The sequence below is a fragment of the Antrostomus carolinensis genome, unplaced genomic scaffold (genome assembly GCF_000700745.2).
Source record: "Antrostomus carolinensis isolate BGI_N321 unplaced genomic scaffold, ASM70074v2 scaffold5624, whole genome shotgun sequence".
In the NCBI taxonomy this organism is placed as follows: domain Eukaryota; kingdom Metazoa; phylum Chordata; class Aves; order Caprimulgiformes; family Caprimulgidae; genus Antrostomus; species Antrostomus carolinensis.
Genome location: NW_010311298.1, coordinates 153,129 through 173,937, shown reverse-complemented (window position 1 = coordinate 173,937; position 20,809 = coordinate 153,129). Strand labels below are relative to the sequence as shown.

Here is a 20,809-nt window from a genome sequence, read left to right as displayed (position 1 = left end):
TCATTTTAGATTTTAATAATGTACATAAACATTTGCCATTTTCCTCAATCGCGTGAGAGTAAAGGGGAAAGAGAAAGAAATTAAGAAGGAGTTTTTGTTTTGCATTCCTAAGTGAACAGAGGCAAGAAAAAAAATAAAGCAGTCCAGGTTTAAATACCTTAATGTATGCATGTGCAGATTCAAAAGTTTAGATTGCTCTCCCTTCTGGCATGGTGGGTTGATAGCCCTGGGAGCAATGGTGAAAGTTGACAACCCCCCACAGCTGACCCCTCATGTTCTTTCTCGCCTAATCGAATTTTACGTGTGTTTCCAGATAGCTGATCAGCTTCCCTGGATTTCGCTGACACCACAGGAAAGCTTTGCCTGAAGATGGAAACACTGGAGTCGGAGCTGACCTGCCCTATCTGTCTAGAGCTGTTTGAAGACCCGCTGCTGCTGCCTTGCGCTCACAGCCTCTGCTTCAACTGTGCGCACCGCATCCTGGTCTCCCACTGCGCCACCAACGAGCCGGTGGAGTCAATCACCGCCTTCCAGTGCCCGACCTGCCGCTATGTCATCACTCTCAGCCAACGTGGTCTAGACGGGCTCAAGCGCAACGTCACCCTGCAGAACATCATCGACAGGTTTCAGAAAGCCTCTGTCAGTGGGCCCAATTCCCCCAGCGAGACCCGCCGGGAGCGGGCATTTGATAGCAACAGCATGTCGTCCTGCGAGAAGGTCCTCTGCCAGTTCTGTGATCAGGATCCTGCCCAGGAGGCGGTGAAAACCTGCGTTACTTGCGAGGTGTCCTACTGCGAGGAGTGCCTGAAAGCCACTCACCCCAACAAGAAGCCGTTCACCGGCCACCGTCTCATCGAGCCCATCCCAGACTCTCACATCAGGGGATTAATGTGCTTGGAGCACGAGGATGAGAAAGTTAACATGTACTGCGTGACCGATGACCAGTTGATCTGTGCCTTGTGTAAACTGGTCGGGCGACACCGTGACCATCAGGTGGCAGCTTTAAGTGACCGTTACGACAAGCTAAAGGTTAGTGCTGCATATCAGCCTTTCTAGCCAAGCAGCGTGTGGTTGGGAAGGAAAGTCACCTTTGGTTGCATGCTAAATTACTTGTTTGGGCAGGTGTTGGTGTATGTAGCTGCATGTTCTCTAATCAGACAAGGTACACCTATGAATCTATACTTGCATTTGTTTGGCACCATTGAAAAGGTGTCGGATTTTGCTTAAGGAAAGATTCCTCAGTTGTGTTCTGATTTCTCTACAGCTATCATAAGGAATATGCAGCATATACTACTGTTTAGGTGCATTTTCTTATCCACCTACAGCTTTGTTTGTGGTGACTGGCAAGGTTTAGTGCTGACTACATGTACACAGGCACTGACTGAAACGCCAGGCATTCTTTGCGTATACTCTACTGTTGATTACTTTTCATTTGGTTGCTTTCATTGTGAAAAGCCCTTCGCATCGCTGCTAACAGGAGATGCATTTAGCCGTGCTGGGTTCAGGGATGCCAGCTGCCCGTCCAGCCAAGGAATTTTTCGCTCTTCCCGCTCTGCCTCCCACCCAGGCTCGCAGGCAGTGCAGTCCTGGAAACAAAACCAAAATTGTTTCTGAGCTTCTTATGGCATTCCCACAGTTCAGCAAGTTTATGGCATATCCTGTGCCAGGTAGCTGGGTGGCTCCAGCAGCCCCTGGATGCCCTGGGTGGGTGGCAGTGGGCAGGCAGGTCACAGGGGGCCGGCGGAGGCAGAGCTCCTGCTGCACCGTGAGGCTTTGATGAGTGGCTTGATGAGTGGCCTCCCACCCACCTGGGTGTATGCTCCTCTCATGCTGATTTAGCTGTTGCCTTTTAGCAAAGGCAGGAATTAAGCATCCCATACTTCCTTCCCTCCTCTCACTCTGGATGGTCTCCCTGTGCTTGTGTGTGGCTGGGGTGGATTTTTTAAAAATGGACTGCAATTGAGAAACCACAAATGTGGAGGGCAAAGCTCATCTGACAGCCTTCTCACTTGGAATTTTGGAAGTGGAAATAGAAACTGAATTAATAGGTTAAACTAACTGGGAGGGCTTTCTTAAATACCTTCAGACAAAAATATGTGGCTACACATGTCAACAATAACTTTATGTGAGTGCACATAAAACCTGCATACACATGCTGTCTAGATTTTTTGCTACTATGCATGTACAAACATGCAGATCACATTCTGTGATTGTATTAATATAATGAAAGGTGCTTCTTACCTGGACCCAACAGCTTCCTTTCATCTCTTGGAGACGTTTGTATTTACTAAGGAGGAGTTGTTATTTTGCTTTCTGAACTGGTTTGTTATTTTAATAGGCAAGAGTTTGGCCATTGATAAAATAAGTCATGGACTATAAATGTGAGTAGAAGGTGTATGGACTTACAGCGTTTTTCAATAATGCAGCAGGTTTATATCCTGAACAGGTGCTACTGTTTAATAAGCCAACAGTCTATTGCTTATCAACTTTATATGAGTAGGACTGCATTAATTAACACGAAATATCTTCAGCGATAAATACTGGATATGTATGTTTTTAAGGGTATAAAAAATAGTAAATATTACTCAGTGTTGATGTACTCACAAAGGGCAAGTCTTGACAGAACACTTTAAAAGGCATGTATCTTCCCTTGAGATCTTTGAATAATATTGCAGATAGTTAGGGAAAAAAATGAGGGTATTTTAGCATGATCTGTGATTTTTTTGTGCAAAGATGCCAGAGCAAACTCTGAAAGGGTATCTCAGAGAGACAAGCAACATTTACATTAGATGTTACCCAGTTTAGGTAACTTAATAGAGTATTTTCCAACAGTCTCCTTGAAGAGTAATTCAAGTACTAATTTAATGGTTAGCATAAGCCTGGGTCAAATAACTAGTACCTTATAATAGCAACTCCTATCATTGTTTATAATTTCTGTACCTTTTTTTTTTTTTTTTTTTATGTGTGGACTTTCTTTGTACCTAAATTATCTAAAAGTGGTTTATACAGACAATTATTTGTCTACATGAAATCCAGTTACTATCCTTTTTGTCATAAGGCCGCCTATTTCACTTTGGTAATGCCAACAATGACATCAGTTATGCCAATTATACTAGTGGTTATGACACATTTATACTTTGAGCCCAGGAACAATAGGCTAAGTGGTTTCCACCCAGATGCAGCACCTACTCTCTGTTCACAAGCAGGTAATCTGAAAACTATGTTTTTCCTTTCCTCATTACCTCTTCCATCTCAGAAATTTGTACTGGTTTACAACAGCAACAACTCCAAGAATGAGATTTTCAGTTCCGTAGATCGGCACTTATCCCTCAGGAATAAAGGAATGATACCTGTTCACGTCAGCATTTGATAGCTGAGAAGAAAGAATTTCACATCCATTTTCATGTTCAGGCCTTCTCCTTCATAAATGGTGGTATGACCTCTTGAGTCACTGGCTATGCTGCTAATGTAAATCTCAGGTGCAAGCTTGCAGATGGTCTTCATTAACTTAAGGATAATGGGCACATGCCATTGTCAAATTCAGTGTTTAAGTGGATCAGAAAATCCCTACCTGAAAAAATGGGTTGTTGCTTGCTATATTGCTGTTGCGAGTTTTTAAATTTATGTGGGGTTTGATAGACTACCCAGATCTTTAAAAAAATTCTGAAAGAATGTGTGCGGTAGCCAATAGTATAGTGGGTTCATTCAAAAATGAGTGGTTAATTGTATCTTTAAAAAAGAAAAGCAAAAATGCTTCAAGTGACAGTTTCTTTCTTGTGATTTTTCTTTTTAAATCAACACATTGTTGATGCTAACAACAGCAACTGGTGTTGCTCTGGGTGTCAAGCTATGCTAATTACTTGCATTCTCTTCCAGCGGCGTTACTAATTATTTAAACAATATCTCACCCTTCATTAAGCATAGGACAAAAGATGCCATTACATTCTAGCTCCTTTTGTGGCAAAAAATGAAACCCCTTAATTAGGAGTTCTGTACACTTGTCCAACAGAGGTGTCTATGCTGAATTGTGTTTAACAGTCAATGTAACAGCAATTATGGACATCTGAAAATGAGAAAGTGTTTTCCTTTGGCAACTACAGGTCCAACCCTGAGAGGTGCTTTTCTTTCTCAACTTACTCTGGGGTGGAGGGTGTTGAGAGCACTTGTGTGCTTCCAAGAGTGATCCTTTCTTAGTTTTGTGACCACATGATACACCTTCCCGCTTATAGCTGGTTTAGTGTTTATAAATATGTTGTTGGTTTTTTTTTTTGTTTTAAATAAGTTATAGACAGGTGCATATTAAAAATAGAAAAAGAATAAACCATGACCAAAACAGAGAACAAGAAATATCCTAGTGATACACTGAATTTATGAGGTGGTGGTCAAAACTGTGGTATAAATTAGAAATAATTTTTAGCAGCATAAACAATGAGAGCTTTAAAAATAGAAAGTGCAAATGCTTATGCTTATCCCATCATATTACATCAAAGAAAATATTTATGGCTAATTACTTTTGATACTGATTCTTTGCTTTTTGTCTTGGTGCAACGAAAAGGAAAACACAATTTAAAAGCACGTTAATTTTTTCAGAGAAAATTCGTAAAATTACCATTGTTCTATAGATATATTTATTGTTGAAAAAAGTGCTAAGGAAAATGAAAAGATAAGACTTTTTTGAACAAGAGAGAATATCTTGAAGTTACAAGGTGTGGATGGAAAGATATTGCTCATTTAATATTAACGAAGAGCCATGAAGAGGGGTAACAAAAAAGGAAGATAGATGGTAAGCCATATTTTTAAATGGTGTAAAGCCAGCATAACTCCACTGAAACCAATGTTTTACTTGCCTTCGTATTTACTGAGAATATGGCCGCTGATGCATATGTTCTTTCCAAAAAATGCTTTTGGCACAATTTTTATACTGCTTAGTCAAAAAAGATCTTTTGTTCAATTGAATGGCTCTAGGTTTTCTGTGGTTCTCCATGTATTTGTTTGAATTTTATTAGTGCTGACGTGTGTTGGGCATATATACGAAGGCAGAGCAGCCCTCTGAATGGCACTCAGCAGTTCTAGGAAAAACAGGGAGCTTCTTATTTGTGTGATTTTCATCTGGTTTTAGCAGAATCCATACAGCTCTATCTTTCCTATGCTGTTGATTCAGGATGCAAGGATTCATTTTTCTATAGTGTATCAGTTCAATTACTCACTTTTTTTTTTTTTTGCTGGGAAGCAACCATAAACTGTCTCCACCTAGGGAGAATTGCATTCAACTTTTATAAGCCTACTTTGACTGGGTAAAGGTAGGAGACTGTGAAGTCCACAGCTTCTACAAATAGAGCCCCAAAATATGTCTGCTTCCCTGCCGTGTATATTATTAATTAAAAAACTTTTCATCTTTAAATATCTTTGCAGAAATACTGGCAAATTATATGTTGAAGCTTTCCAACTATTTTTATTTTGAAAAGGAAAAGGCATTTTTTACTTTGGAATAGATGGTATTCCACTGTAATGTCATCTCTGCCAACCCCATCTGTAAAATATAGAAATAATTTTACTTATTTTTTTAGTGGTACTTCCCAGTGGCTCAATTTAAAAAAAAAAAAAGTCCTGTAATATAAGATCTTGTGCAAGCACGTGAGATTTAATCCTAGCTTCAAGGAATATTCTTTCAACTATGCTTAGAACAAAATATGAAAGCAAGCAAGACAGGTAGGTAGAAATTTTATATTGTCGCAGTAATATTCAGGAGAGCTGTTGGCTTCTTGTAAATAGGTAAGATTAAATAAGGAAAAAAGTTTTAAATTAGTATTGGCTAGTTCCACTAGACAACGGAGGCACTAGTATTTGATTTCTTATAATTATTCTGTGTTGAAACACAATAATCTCACTCTTGCATGTTCACTACGCTGAAAGGCCTAGATTCTTGTGGCCTTCATTTAGGAGAAGAGGTCCCAGTGCAACTCCTGGCTCTGTATGTCCCGTCTTATGTTCCAGTCTAATAACAAATCAATTCTGATGTCCAAATTGATGTTAGTATACTGTTATAACAGTACTCTCTATTGACTGAAAACCTACATTCCCTGAATTTGAAAAAGAACTGAAATATTAAATATTCCAAAATATGAGAGAACTCTCTCATCTTATGAGATAGAGGTTCTCTTCTACTTCATAAAAGTTTCAGCTTTTATTTCTTAATGAAATTTTGGGTTTGATATCACATTCTTTTTCAAAAGAGTATTATAAATAAAATTAAAATAAAGACGTGGTACAGTGAGCAAAGATCTTTCATGGAACATATGCAACAGCTCATATAAATTGCAATGAATAGTAATAAAATATATAGTCTTTTCTCAAAAAGCTGAAAAGTACAAAGAGGCCTTTTTGATGCCACTACTTCCTAGTGCCATACTGCACAAATAATTTCTTACGCCATTGCTCACCGTACGCTCACCAGTTGTGGGTGATTAATCATCATTGTTAATACCAGGACAAATGAAGATGGGAACAGCCATCTGTTGTTAGACTGACTAAAGAGATGGGAGCAGGACAAGGACAGAGCTCTTGAGTCCCAGGGCTAATATCAAGGTGGGATTGTTAATATACCTCTTGTTCAGGGGTACGCCTAAAATCCTAAGCCACCCCAGCATTGTTTCCTGTAATTCCACACACATTTTGAAATACATACTTTAAAGGTATTAAACTTCCATTTTTGCCTCAGAAGATAAACACTAACCTGTTCAGCTGCAAAGAAGCTGGAACATCTCTTATGGCAGAGAGTACTGAAAGATTTCATAGCATGCACCGAGTTTCAGAGCTGGAGGAAACAATGGCTAATTTGAAGCTGATGAAGAAAAAGATAGTATGTGTGCTTCCCTAATAAAAATAATCCAGTTTTTCTCTTTTCTTTAAATTTTGTTTGCATATATGTGAATACTTTTATGACTTGCCAAACTCTTCTGTTTTCCCCATGCAATTTATATTGAGATTTCATGCTATCTGTGAATAACAATGTTGAGTCAAGCTTATAGTGTATTTGAATGTCAGGGAGGTTTTCCATATCCAAGTCTAGCTGATGGGTAAAATTAGTTAAAGGTGAAAAATAAAAGACATCATCTTTCATTAACTACTAGAGAAACAAAAACGTCCTGTGCCAAACTAAAAGAGAAGAACCGGCATTGCCGTAGTGGTTATACAGATTAATGTTATTTTGGTAAACACTCAGTGCTTTACTCTAGGACTGGCTGGCAGTTGCTGTAGGTTCCCGAATTACAGTAGCTTTCCTGCTGTAAATAATCTCCACACTTCTGGAGACATACTGGCTAGCTTGAAATATGAGGCTATACTCCCAAGTTTTGTTATTTGCTATGATACAGTCAAACTCTAAAAGAGATTAGAGATGGACACTTGTTCACAACACGTGTCTTGTGGTAGAAGCATTAAGCAGACTGGTTAGGCTATAGCTAATGACAATGTGTGAAAACTTTATTTCCAGATTAAGCCGACAGCATATGGAGAATATAACTCATTCAAACTGAATTTGAGCAATACCTACCTCAATAATAAGTTACTAAACAGAAGAAAACGTGTTGATCAGTGTATGGATGACGATTCATCTGAATAAGTATTTAAAATATTTTATTTATGGCCCCAAAACTCTAAACACATACATGCAAGAAATCCCTTCAAAGGAATAGTTGAAGGAACTATTACAATATATACAAATAATAGTTGACTGACATCATCAGTTTTTTAAAAAAATTAAAATCTGTCAGTCCAAAAATAGATGTTTTCAATACCTTTCTGTAAACTATAAAAGGGGAAAAATAGATGTGCAGATATGCAATAGATTGGTAGAGGTGAATGCTTGGGAGTGAAAGCCCCCGTGTTTTTCCAGTAGTCATAGAACTCCTGGTCTGTATGGTCTTTTCTATGGTTCCTGTTTCCCTCTGTAGATGGATGCTGAGGGCTGCTGGGGCAGTCGGTCACCCCAGGATGGCCATACCAACCAACGCTGGGGCTCTCCCATTGCACAGGGTGTTCTGCAGCTTAGTAGGAGTGAGATGCATTTGCTTTCCTGTGAGTAGGCGCTTGCCATTGGAACACTGTCACTGTGGGTTGAGACCCATCTGTGCATGGAAACCTCTGCCATATGAGGGAGCTCCTGCACTGGGGCCTTTTTTCATCCCAAGCGGTGACAGGTGCCCACTTACTGAAAAGACCCACTCGAGATGCCTGGTGAGGTTATGCAAACTTTGTGTAAATTTGTCTAATGATGCAATCTTTTCTTTCATGTGCCTTAAGTATGGGCAGGCATTGTTTTCTCCCCTGCCTTTGATTACAGCCTTCAACTTAAAAAAATGCTGCATCTTGGGGAAAAGGGGCATTATATTAAACATACAATAATGTTTTCACCCTCTTCTGAGCATTTCTTATGATCACTCTTGAGGAAAAAGTGACCTTTCCACTCAGATCCACCAATTAGAGCAGCAACCATGAAGCCTTTTTGTGGTTTTTACATTGTCTTTCCCTCTGCTGAATTAGCTTTCTTTTCAGACTTGGTAGACACATGTTCCAGCTCTCCTTAAATTCTCGTGCACTGGAATTCTTATGCAGGCAGGATGCTATGAATTACTGTAGTTCTTTGGGGGTAAGAATATGGTCAGAGGAACCTTTTTTTACCCCTTTAATTTACTTGATTACTTCCAGCTTTGTCCATGTTTATACAAATTGAAAACCTTTGTCTAAACATACAGTGAATTACTCTAAATAATATCGCCTCTTTAGACTAATTAATTTATATTCTTATAATGTCTTTTGTTAAAAGAGGCTGGGTAAAGGAGAAAGGGGAGAATAGAAAAGTGATAAACAAATAAAACATTTTTGAACACATGAAAAACATTTAAATGAAGTCTGAATTTTGAGCAGTTTTAAATGCTCTGCCTAAATCAGTTTGCACATTCTCACTTGAAAGCAATGTAATTTTTCTGTCAAATAAATCACTACTGCTCTTTAGGAAAAAAACAAACAAACAAAACCAATTTGGGGTTCTGTTCTTAAATCTTCTAATGCTTAATTTCAGCACAGTTAAAGTCAGTAAAGGCTTTAGATTTTAATGTGTAAAATATCAAAATAATTTTGAATAAATTAAGAAGCTATTTCAGTCTAATTGTTGCCTCTATTGTGTGCAGAATTGAGTGTTTGCAGTATGGGGATACAAGTAAATTGTTGGGTTACAGGTAAATGAATGTCACAAGTTACAAATTCAGATGTGGGAGGGCTTATTTTGTAATGACTCTGCTTATAGTTAGCAATGAAACTGTCACTCCCATGCTTGCAGAATGGGCTCTGAATCTTCTGTCAAGTGTTTTCCTTGGAGGAACTTGTTTCCTTCCTGAGGAGGTCCGCAAGGTCAGGCAAATATCCGATCTTGGAAGCTGCCTGTCTCAGGGCTGCTCTCTCTGAGTCATTATTTCTACAGAAAAAGTCATAGGGAAAGTCTGTCAGAAACCCTGGAGTGTAGCTAAGCGCTTCAGTAATAGGAAGCCATTTTAAACTGGGCAAGTCTATTAGAAAAGTGTTTTGAAGCTTTGGGGTTTTGTTCTCATATATAGTATATATGTAATTTCAGTATTCTTGTTTAAGAGTCAGAATTCATATAATTGGTTTTTAGTGCTGTGAAGCAGTAAGAGGTTGGTCATGTGAGTAAAAGGTCTCTTATTCAGTCTTAAAAATTTGGCCCTATTACTACTTTTCCTTTATATTATTTATACAGTATAGACCAAATTCTGGCCTTAGGCATAGCATCAGAATCCCACATTGCTTCAGCAAATATTATTGGATTTTTAGATTATTCTTACTTACTAATTATTTATTTATTAAGTACCTGTTATTGACTATTTGAGGTTTTTCTTATTTATACTATTAGCACTGAGGCTATATTATGGGATCACTGAACTGATTTAACAAGTCCACTGCTGCCAAAAAATGGTTCATCCTGTTGTGTCATTCTCCCTCTCCTTCCTGCATGCTACTACTGTTCCCACTGAAGCAGCTTCAGCACTTGTGCAACCCAACCCTTTGGTGACCTGATTCCCTGCCTTTTCTGCTGGCAGTGACCAGCCCTGACCATGCAGTCATGCAGGCATGCACAAGGTGGGACCACTGAGCCTACTCCATCTTCTCTCTCTTTAGGCCACCAGCCGTCTTCACTGACCACACAGGTGTACCCTAGGAACACTGCTGTGATGGATGCTGATAGCAGATGTACAAGTCAGGTGCCTAAAATATAATTTCCCAGCAGTCAAATCAATTTAATGGCTAGTTTCTGTGGGGCTACCATTTTCCCCCTCCTGCACTGGTGCATCCCTACCTCCTCTTCAGCATCTGTGGCATGCCTGTTCAATCCTACCCTGAGCTAAGCCAGCTCTCAGGGTTGGTAAAAAAAAACAGTTCCACATAGAAATGAATAATTTCCTGGATGTCTAGCAAATTGAAATGACTCAGTGATGGGTCAGACTTACTCTGGTCCTGGCACAAATTAAAGATGAGAATCTTACAGAGTAGGACAGGGAGGAAAGTGATTGAATGGACTTTAAATATTATCCTAAGCAAGGAGGAGCAATTCCACCTATAGCCCTTAATTGTGTATAAAAAGAGGATATAGCAACTTCTCTATGTCCATCTCTATTAAAGATTGTTCACTTTATCACCACAGTCCACTGTTAGGATGTACAGATGTGACTCTTGACATTGAGTCAACCTTTCAGAATCTGAGGAAAGCTGAAAAAAGAAATCTTTCTTTTTCGTCGTGTTATTAAGTGGCCAAAAAGTACTTTTGCCAATAAAAACAACTCTGTTGATAAACAAAGCAAAATAAACTACAGAGGTACAAAAGTGGTGCTATAACTATGCCCATACAAAGACTTTTTTCAGTACAAAAATTCCCTGCAGAAGTTATGCCCCTTGCATGATGTTAATACTTTGGCAAAAGCTTCTAATGTGAAGCTGCAGCTCTTGTTGGGAATAGTGGTAGGAGAATAAATTTAATCTTTGGAGGTGTTTAGACCCTGGCTGTGAATTTTGCCCTATGATTAGGCTTCATGTCACCCCCTAGTATGTGCTTAGAACTTACTGTAAGTCTTCCAGACAGTTCCAAAAAATTGAGCAAATATTTCACAAATCTGGCTTAAAGTTTTGAGCTTGGAAGCAGTCAAAGAAGTAATTTGTTTTAGATTTCCTTGAGAACTCTTACTAGATCTCTAGTAGGAATATAATATTTTCTACTTTGTGAAAAGTTCATCCATGAAAAATATGGAAAAAACAGGATTTGTTATTTATGTATTTATTTTGATTTATACACATTACTTTTTAAATAGTCCTGGAATATTCCCTGAAATATAGTGGAAAGGATCTGTCTGGTAATTCCCTTTTAACTGCAAACCAGAGGGACTTCAGCAGCTGAGCTGCGACAGGTGCAGATATATCTGATTTTTAAGAACTCCTGTCAGAGCCTTTCCACTTCCTTGCAGACTACAGGATCAAATGGGCTCAGGAGTCATGCTCACTAAAACAGGGCTATTCTAAACTAAATAAAGAGCAAATTCCAAAACACATCAGAGCTAATTTGCTATTGTTTTTACCATAAACCATAATGAATCTTCATCAAATGAATGCAGCTGCTATGGTACTGTATCCAAAATAATGTAATTAAATTGCTGCTTGGGGAATTTTGGAATATGAATTTGGCAGAGACTCATTACTGGCAATTCAACAGTGAAGCATTTATAATCTTATCCAGAGAGGTGATCCTGTGTTCTGTCATGTTAAGAACAGAGAGAGGAGAAACAGAACCAGGATGACAAATGGCCAGACCAAAATCTGAAACAAGAAACCACAAGAATTTAAGGCTAATCCAAGCCATGCTGGAAAACCTATTGAGAAGGCAAGGGGAGGACAGGAGGAGAAACCTTGAATGGGTTACATTAGAAAAATTCTTCACCATGCTCTGTGGTGACAAAGTCAACAAGGAAAGAGGGTCCACAAAAGGGAGCCTGTAGGAACCACAGCTTTGCCACCATCAGGGAGAGAAGAGTCACAACCCCAAAGCAGATGAGCAGACTGTACTCCCTGACTGCTCCCCTACAAAAACATCCTCCCCCATGCTGTCAGTGAGTGGGTGGATGCTTGATCATAACTTAAGTGGCCTTATCTAGGGGAAAGCAGTGATATTGGGCAGCTTAACCTCTTATGTGATGAATTCCCCTGGAGCTGTCAGGACCCAGGCTGGCACATGAAGATAAAACATACAACTCAAACATCCGTAAAAACTTCTATGAATGTATGCTGAACACACCAACATTGTCTTTGCTTGAGCTGTTCAAGATCAAACAAGCAGTCATTAAAGTGCCAAGAATTATGATGAAGTGACTACTACAATCCTTTTCTTGGTTACAAAACTGTAAAACTGCAACCCGTGTCATTCTGTCTCATTAGAAAGCAGATTTTATTTCTATTTTCTGTTAAAAGTGACCCCAAATTAAATTTCAATTTTGGGAGAGAGGAATTTGCATTGGGGCCAAATCTAAGCCTTGAAATGTTTATGTTTAATAAGCCGTACTATGCCCATTCTAATTAAGCATGTATGAAATACTGCAGCTTAGACTGTACTTTAGTTTAATGACTACATTTCTGTTCCTTTATATGCTAAGTAAAGATCCCGGGATTCTGTTTCCAATATGAATATTCAGTATTATGGCTTCAGAACTGGATATCCATGAATATTTAACATTACATCTTCCCAAAGGAGTTACCTAACACCTCAGCTTAGGGACAACTGATCAGATGAAGCCAACAAAGTCCCTCACATTCTCTTCAAAGTCCTTCACATTATCTTCTCTTTTAATTTTTAAATTATTATATTTTTTTATTTTTTAATTTTTATTCCTTAGTGCATAACAGTGGCTGGCAAAGTTGCAGAAGCAGCAGCTGACAGCAGTGTCAGCAGAAGTAATTGAAGGTGGGGGAAGGGAAAGGAAAATTTCAGGCTTTTGAGGAAAAACAAAAAAAAAATCATTTGCTATAGAAAGGAAAATGTAGAGATCAAATGTTGAGATTAGAGACTACCATATTCAACAGCAAAGTTCACAGAACAACTTTGATGTGGAAAGAACATTAAAAAGTACTAAGAGCAAAGAGTTCAGTGGTATGTGGGAATCCTTAATTTCTATATGTACATACTTATAGAAAAACTAGATTTTGAGGCTTGATATTCTTTCTACCTGAAGGTTTAAAGCAAGAAGACAAAATGAGACTGCTGCATCCTTCTGTTGCTCAGCATTGGCCAGAAAACATTCTTTTGGATGGGAATAAAAAATAGTTATTAGAGCTAACATTTGGCCTCAAGGTAAATGTTCCAGCAACATAAATCTGCTCTAGCAACAGACTGATGTCTCCTGAATTTGAACTGCCAGAAGGGGAAGTGAAAAGAGAAATAGGCAGGGTGGGATTTGTAGGTCAGTCACGGATTTCATGTAATTCATTTGTTTATGTAGCTTTGCAAACCCAAAGCTGTCTGAGATTTAGAAAAACAAATATTCATGTATTCTCAGAGGTTTGCCAAATGACAGAGTGCTGGCAACCTTAGCAAGAGGCTGAAATAATTTGTTGCCATGTTGTTTCAGCTCACAATAAGCTTTACAGTTATCCTAGACTTCATATGTAATACCTTCAGTATTGCTGAAGGCAATCGGGTGCCTCTATCCCATGCCATACCCCCAAAAATGTAGCAGTTGCTTAACTATTCCACTGTGATTTTTTTAGCATTACTGGGTGATGACTTTGGTTTTGGCCTGTCTGGGCAGGTTAATTGGCTGCTGTAAAGTTCTGCAAAGTCACTGAGAAAATGCTGGCATAATCTTGAGCTTATCGGTAGGATCAGACTGGCCTTATCCTGCAATTTAGTCAGTAGAGTTGGGTAACATTTCTAGTGACCACAAATTCATCACAAATGGGGTTTTGATCCTAAATCTGTTTCCACTTTTGAGTAGAACTGCAGAATTGGTTTGGGCTGAGGAAAAAAAATAGCCTGGAGATAAATTCTAGTCATGTCACTCCTCTTTTAGCCACTGTCTCAGGGATTATGGAATTTGATTTTTATCTGAGCATAAAAGTCTTGGAAACCACACCTCCCTCTGCAAAAGGACAGTGTCTCCAAGGGAAAAAATAGAGGGAATTTGGAGTGTGCTCTTCTTTTTCTCTCCTCACTGTGCTTTGTCTCTTTGTCTTATGAGGGTAGAAAGAGATTCATCCTCTGACCCTTTCCTAGTTTGTCCCTGGTGCCATGCATAGAGTGCTCAGCCAGCCAGAGGCCCTGGGCTCTGCCATCCCTGGAGTCTGCAGCCTGCTCTCCTGGCTGCTCTGTCCTGCAGAGTGCCCTGCAACACATAGCCTGGGCGCTCCCACTGCTGCTGAAACAGCTTTAACAGCAGAGATGTTGTTGGCCATGTTTGCCCTCCTGTTTGGCTGTCCTAGAGCCTGGAGGTTCAGTCTCCCTTTGGAAAGTGGGAAATCCAGGTCAAGGTTGCTCTTCCCCAGTCTAGGGTGGGGAGAGGGCCAAAGAGACACAGACACTTTCCTGATTCCAGTATTTCAGTTTAGCTGCTAATCCAGAAAATCACTTACAGTCACAGCCCTAGGTAGTGCAGAATAAGGTAATATTCAGTATGACAGTGGTTATGACTGGCCTATGTGGAGCTAAGACATCTGAGGAGGCTTTCCATATGCTGCCTTATTTACCTCTTTATACTCCTTTACATTCTCTAAAAGATTCCTGTTTTCTGTGCAGGTTTATTTAAAATAGAGATGCAGCAAATTAAGAGAATACTGACTTTTTTACCTTTTTTTTTTTTGGCACAATAGTTCTACAGAGTGGTCTTAGATGAAGTTCAGCTAATTTATATACTAACAATAGTGAGCTGATATTTCCTCTGATACTGAGATTTGGCATGAAGGACCAGAAGGAAGTGTTTCAATTCAATATATAAGAGAACAGCAAAAGGGAAAAAAGAGACTTCCTCTCTATTATGCGAGGAGAATAATATATTACAAATAATTTCCACCCATTAAAAATCCCTTTTGTTCTTACAACCCGGTTTGGGATTTGTGATCAGTCCAGTTTTGATCATTGTCATATCTGTGCAACATTCTATCTTTGCTTCCTCTATAGCTTGCCTTTGCATGTGCTGCATCTGATCCCAGCTGTTTACATTCAAAGATCATTAACCAGGACACTTATTACTAAAGAGTAGTGGTAAAGGTTTGGGTTGTTCTGGTCCAGGTGCTGTGGCTGGACTTTCGTGGTCCTCAACTCCACTCATTTCTGGATACCTTTATCTTTAATCAACTGACCAGCTGTAATCTAGTGAGAGCACTAGTGAGCCAAGTTCTCTGAACTGGGATATTTAAACCAGCTTTCTGTACTTTTGCAAATCCCGAGGTTAAATCTCAGGTTGAGAAGCTTCCCATAGAATTTGAAGAAAAAAACTTTGTGCTGTGCTATCAGCTTTTTTGCTGTTTGCTTGAGTTACCACTCTGATATGTGAATGGTATGTTTTTGCATTACAAATGAATAATAACTGGAGGAGAAAGAAGGCAAGATTTTTACACTGTTCTTTTTTGTACACCACCAGCAACATAGTAATGTTTTGTTCGTTCATGTAAGGGAGGTTTTCTTTACTAAAGAATGTGGCTGCTTCTGTGGCCCCCTTTGTCCTCCTGGCGTTAGGAAGCTGCCTATTAGCGACTTGTCCCTGCAAGTGTTATTTCAGCCTCAGAGGACCTCGTGTTGTTTGCAAACCACACAGTGCAGAAGAGCAGAATTGCTCCAAGGCTTTTCCACCGGAGGCATGCAACACTCATGTGTGTCTGATTCAGAAACCCTGGGGCGGTGTGCAGTTTAACAGCAGAAGGCACTAGGAGAAACTCTGCCAAGTCCTGTGGAACCCAACACCAGGTTTCCCAATGTGGCAGAGAAGGAGAGAAAGGTTTCTGATGCCAGGGCTTTCAAAACAATCAAGAAATGGGAGTAAGTTCTGTGATGTCTTGGGAAAGGGCTGATTTCCAACCAGTGTTTTATGATAGCTTTAGGACATAGTCAAGCTATAAATGCCAAAAGAGTGCTGCTGTCTTCTGCACTTTCATGTTGGTTGCAGCTAAAATTCAGAAGCTTGGAGATTTGTTTAACAGGCTATGGAGAGCAGTCCTGGGAATTAAAATTATCCAAATAATAAGCAATATGGAAAAAGTTATGTTTCTGATTTGGTCAAATTTTTGGTTGGTTTCTCTTCATTAAAACTAACTGCTATCATAATGAACCTTTTCTTCTGAGAAGCACTGGAGTTTAATTTCTACAAGGGCTCTCCAAAATGTTACCTTATATTGCTTAGCTCTTATTTAAGTAGCAATTTACAACTACAAAGTTTCAATCAAAGAATAAAGTTAGAATGGGTAATTTTATTTTTTTTTAATCATTATTGTGTGTGAGACAGAAATCCATTCCTAATGAGGAAACTTCTGTTTAAGATGTTAACATTTTTTTGGCAAAAATCCAGATACTGATACTCCAGTAAATGGCTGATGGCAGCAAAAAGCATTTTTAAATTTCTGGCAAAAAACACCTTACTGGTTTAAGTGGAAATTCTTAACAATGAACAAGCTATAAAACTAGTTTTTATCTACCTTTTAACCAAGTTTAGCTGGTATAACAACACAGCTTTTCTGTGTCAACTCTGCATCAGATCAAAAGGATGTTTTCCATTAGCCTTGTCTAATCTGCTGAAGTGGACTTCATGGGAGAGATGGGCTCAGGAGACCTACTGTGGTCCCCTGATTCTGGATAACTGAAGTTCAGCAGCATTCATTATTATGATATATTTTTCATATTCTTTTCCCTGGCAAGTTTGTAATAAAAAGCTTCAATATACCTAGATGAGAGCTCTCCAGCATTGTGCAAATTTTAAAGGCTGCAAAAGAGTGCCCAGAATTTCCAGATGGTAACTCTCATGGATCAAACACTTCTAATTTGGCTGATCTTAATCTGGAATCCTAAACACCTTTGAGATTTCCAGCGATCACCACCCAGGCATGTGCACACTGCTTCTTACGCATGCATAGGAATTCTGATGCTGTCAGGATATCTCAGCCTTCCTGACTATGCAGTATATTATATTTTCATTTTATTCACTATATTACTCACTGTGTAATAAACCTTCAGTAGGTCCCTGGGACAGACCATACACTGCCCAGATGGCCTTTGCAGCCCCAGCAATTCTATATGCCCTTAATACCTCAGATTTATTTAATATATTAAAAAAAAATGTTCACAGCCTTCCAACCAGGAAATCTTGCCTAGCAATAACAGAGTCCTCCTCTATGTAACCCAGGCTCCTGCCTCCCTGGATGATCCACATGATGGTTAGACATAGGTGGAAACAAAAGTGCCAACAACTTTCTAACTGCAAAGAGGTTTTTATGTAGAAAGAATGGTCCATTTTACTGTATCTCTAGTGAGTGTTTAAAGTTTATGTAAGTGCCCTGCAAGCATATTGGCTATGTTAGTCTTGAAGGTATAAGAATGACTGTATGGTGCAAGGAAATCAGTTACCAGGATATTGTGCATTTGATCTTTATTTCATTCTTTATTTCCCTATTTCATTCTTCTTTATTTTCTTTATTTCCTTCATGAACTAGTAGCCTACAAAGTTAAAGTGAAAATAGTTGGAAAATATGCTATTGATTCCAGTTTGCACAATACTATTTCAATAGGAATTTTAATTTCTGGAATGACTTGTTACTATATCTACTTCTTTTATTTCTAGTCACAGAGTTGTAAGAGACACAAATTAAGTTAGTGTCTACTTTAAAGACCAAAAATTGATGTCTCTTGAAGACTCTTTTTTTCCTTTTGAGACAGTATTCTTTCTTCCTGAATAAAGATAATGCTACTCAACTACTTTGATTTTTAACTTCTATAATTGCACATCTTTTGAGTATCCTAATGCATTTTTTGCTTTTAAACTGCATGTGAAGAAGAGATAATTGCTATGTCTCTGCAATTCATTGTTCTAATACATTTTAAGATATTTCTGAGTCAGATACTTGGTGGGCCTGTTATTTATTGACTTCTTATTCCAGGGAACATCAGCGTTCATGATCTCATTATAGTTGTTGGTCTCTGAACATTGTAGTTTGCTGTTTGACTAAGTGAAGGGCTGCTTATTTTGATGATGTACAAATTAATTGGTGAAAATTCTAGTTTTAATGTAATTGGATAATTACAAATGTCTCAAGACAGATGTCTTTTACTCAGTTTATTTGTAAAAAAATATAAAAGAAAGAAGAGGAAAGAATGAAAATTAGCATAGAAAATATGTAAGAAAAGAAAAGGTAATAAAAGCTCTGTAGAGGCCTCAGACCTGTATGTGGAAATCTTACTGTTGATTTAAATAGGAGCAGAAAGTTGTTCTTTAGCAGGATGACTGCTTACAAGATATGGGACTGTCATGTAAAATGATTTTGTGTATTTGCTATATTTTTTTCACATCACGGAAAACACCTAAGAGTTAAAGACCCCCAGGCTAGCAGTTACTGTCTAAAACAAGTTTAGTAAGCCTCTTATTTTTATTGGCAACCTGCAGTCTGTTGCAGCTCTCATTCTGCTGTCAAAAAAAGGGTCTTTAGTGAGGTAAACCATGAGCTTTTCATGTCTGGGGACTTGGCAGAGGATGAACACTGGAGTCTCAGTTCAGCATCTGATGTACAATAGGTGATTTAACAAAGCACCTTTGCAATTTGGCAGCCTTGTTTGCAGAGACCTCAGGATTAAATGAGCCTATAGTGAATTACTTAACATTACCCCATAGAAACCTGCCTCTGTAGGTCAAATCTGAAGTTAATTCACTAGAAGTACTGCAGTTTCTTCTTTCTGTGCTGTTCTGGACCTCAGAGTACAGCAGGAGACGTACAGCTCGACTCGGTACCTACTTCACCCTTTAGGTATTGGTGTGAAATATATTTACAGCTCTGAAATACACTGAAGAACTCCTTGAATATAGATGTGACACTCAAAGAGAGACTTTTAAAATTTTTTTCCCCTAAAAAAAAAATGTATCTGGAGTCACCAAATTAAATCTTACTGTAAATATTGTGGGTTATGTTTAGGGAATTAATATTACCTTAGTTCTTTCTACTCTGATTGTGACTCCTTATAAAGTGCTATCCAGTTTTTATAATCCATTTTTATGAGTGTGCTTCAGTTTCTGTACCCTACTCTTTCGAAGTTGGTATTAACATCATTCAGTGATGGCAGGCTTGATTCAGGGCCATTAGCATCAGCAGAAAAGGCCCTAGATGACTTTGGAGGCTGCTGTACAAGAACCACAGTAAATCGATGGCTATATCCATAAAAATTACTGGAATTAATTTGAGTGTTTTGTCCTCACCTTGAGTAGTAAAGTCCCAAGTGAGGTCCGTGGAGTCAAGCTGTGTAAAAACATTTTAAAACACTGCAGCAAAAACCATGTGCTTTGGCTGAGCACTTAATCAAGCAATTAAATGCCCAAGTACCATGAATTTTGCATTACGAATTAGGTATCTGACTGCTATTTATTGATTAACTCATCTACAAGCCGTAATAATGCCATTGTATAGTATTTTTCTCACATCTTTTGTCTCATTCCATGCAAAATATGTTTGTAAACCTTTAAAATACTATGTTTTTCTAAAATACAATTTTTTTATATTTGGTTTAGAGAAAAAAAATATACTCACTCAGATTTCTTTTTGTTCTATTTACTCTTGTCTGTTTGATTTAAATTTTACAGCACAGAGACCATGTCTCCTCTGGTCTTGTAAAGATCCATGGGTACTTTTAACATATATAGGTGACAGCGGGTCTAATTCTAAGATTAGGTCTTCATAGGTAAGGTTCTACAGAAAGCCATGAAACATTGTGTATTATTAAATCCAGGTGTATAATTACCTACAGAATTGTGGTCCTATATGTTAATTTTTTAGTTCAGGCATGTTTGATGCAAATGTTGCTTCTAATTTTTAGTGCAGTTCTAATTTACTTAATTATCCTTATAGTCTGACTGAGGTATAAGGAGGTCAATTGACTTTCACAAAGTTTGTGGGATTCCTTGACTCAATTCCTCAGCAGCCAGACTGAGTGACCTCCTTAGTTAACACTCATGTCTTTCACAAATTATGGAAGACCTCTGCTTTGAGACTCTTAGACATGGATGTTTACTAGCAGTATTTGTTTAGACATCTTGAAAAAAGGCTATGTTTTCCAAAAAAGTCAACTATTCTAGATACATACATTGGATAAATTGCAGCATTTATCTGTTGGCCTAGGCTAGGGATAATAGGAAGCTGTTTATTCTGCCCATATGGGTAACCTACCCCTTCAGTGTGCTCAGGTCCCATGAGGTGGGATAGCTGTGATGGGTCCTCTACCTGGAAGAGGTCACAGCAGTCCAATGCATGTTGCTTGAAAATAAAAATTATCCTGTATTTTGTGGTACCATTTGGAGTGGAACTTTTAAAGTCTGTGCATGTTACCTCAAAGCTTTTAGGAAGGGAGTGGCATGAACAGTAAAAAAACAATATAGTGTATTAACCCCATGTGATGGAAATATATGGTACATAGTGATTTGTTACTATCTCTAGTTGTACTACTTGCAAGAGTAACAGTCACTCATATGAGGGTTTATGGGATAAAGTCCAGAGCTGCCATTTCAAAGCACTAAGC

At 38.5% G+C, this 20,809-nt stretch overlaps 1 protein-coding gene across 2 annotated transcripts in view; it reads left to right on the top strand.

The window, feature by feature from the left end:
* Nucleotides 1–312: 312 nt before the first annotated feature.
* The window catches only part of LOC104523949 (E3 ubiquitin-protein ligase Midline-1), a 94,229-nt gene continuing 73,732 nt past the window's right edge, over nucleotides 313–20,809 (top strand). The window contains exon 1 of one of the 2 annotated variants that reach the window (XM_010166683.1): nucleotides 313–1,029. In XM_010166683.1, coding sequence (XP_010164985.1) covers nucleotides 370–1,029 — 660 coding nt within the window. In that variant the 5' untranslated portion in view covers nucleotides 313–369. The remainder of the gene's footprint in view (nucleotides 1,030–20,809) is intronic. The other variant, XM_010166684.2, reaches the window with a different exon arrangement.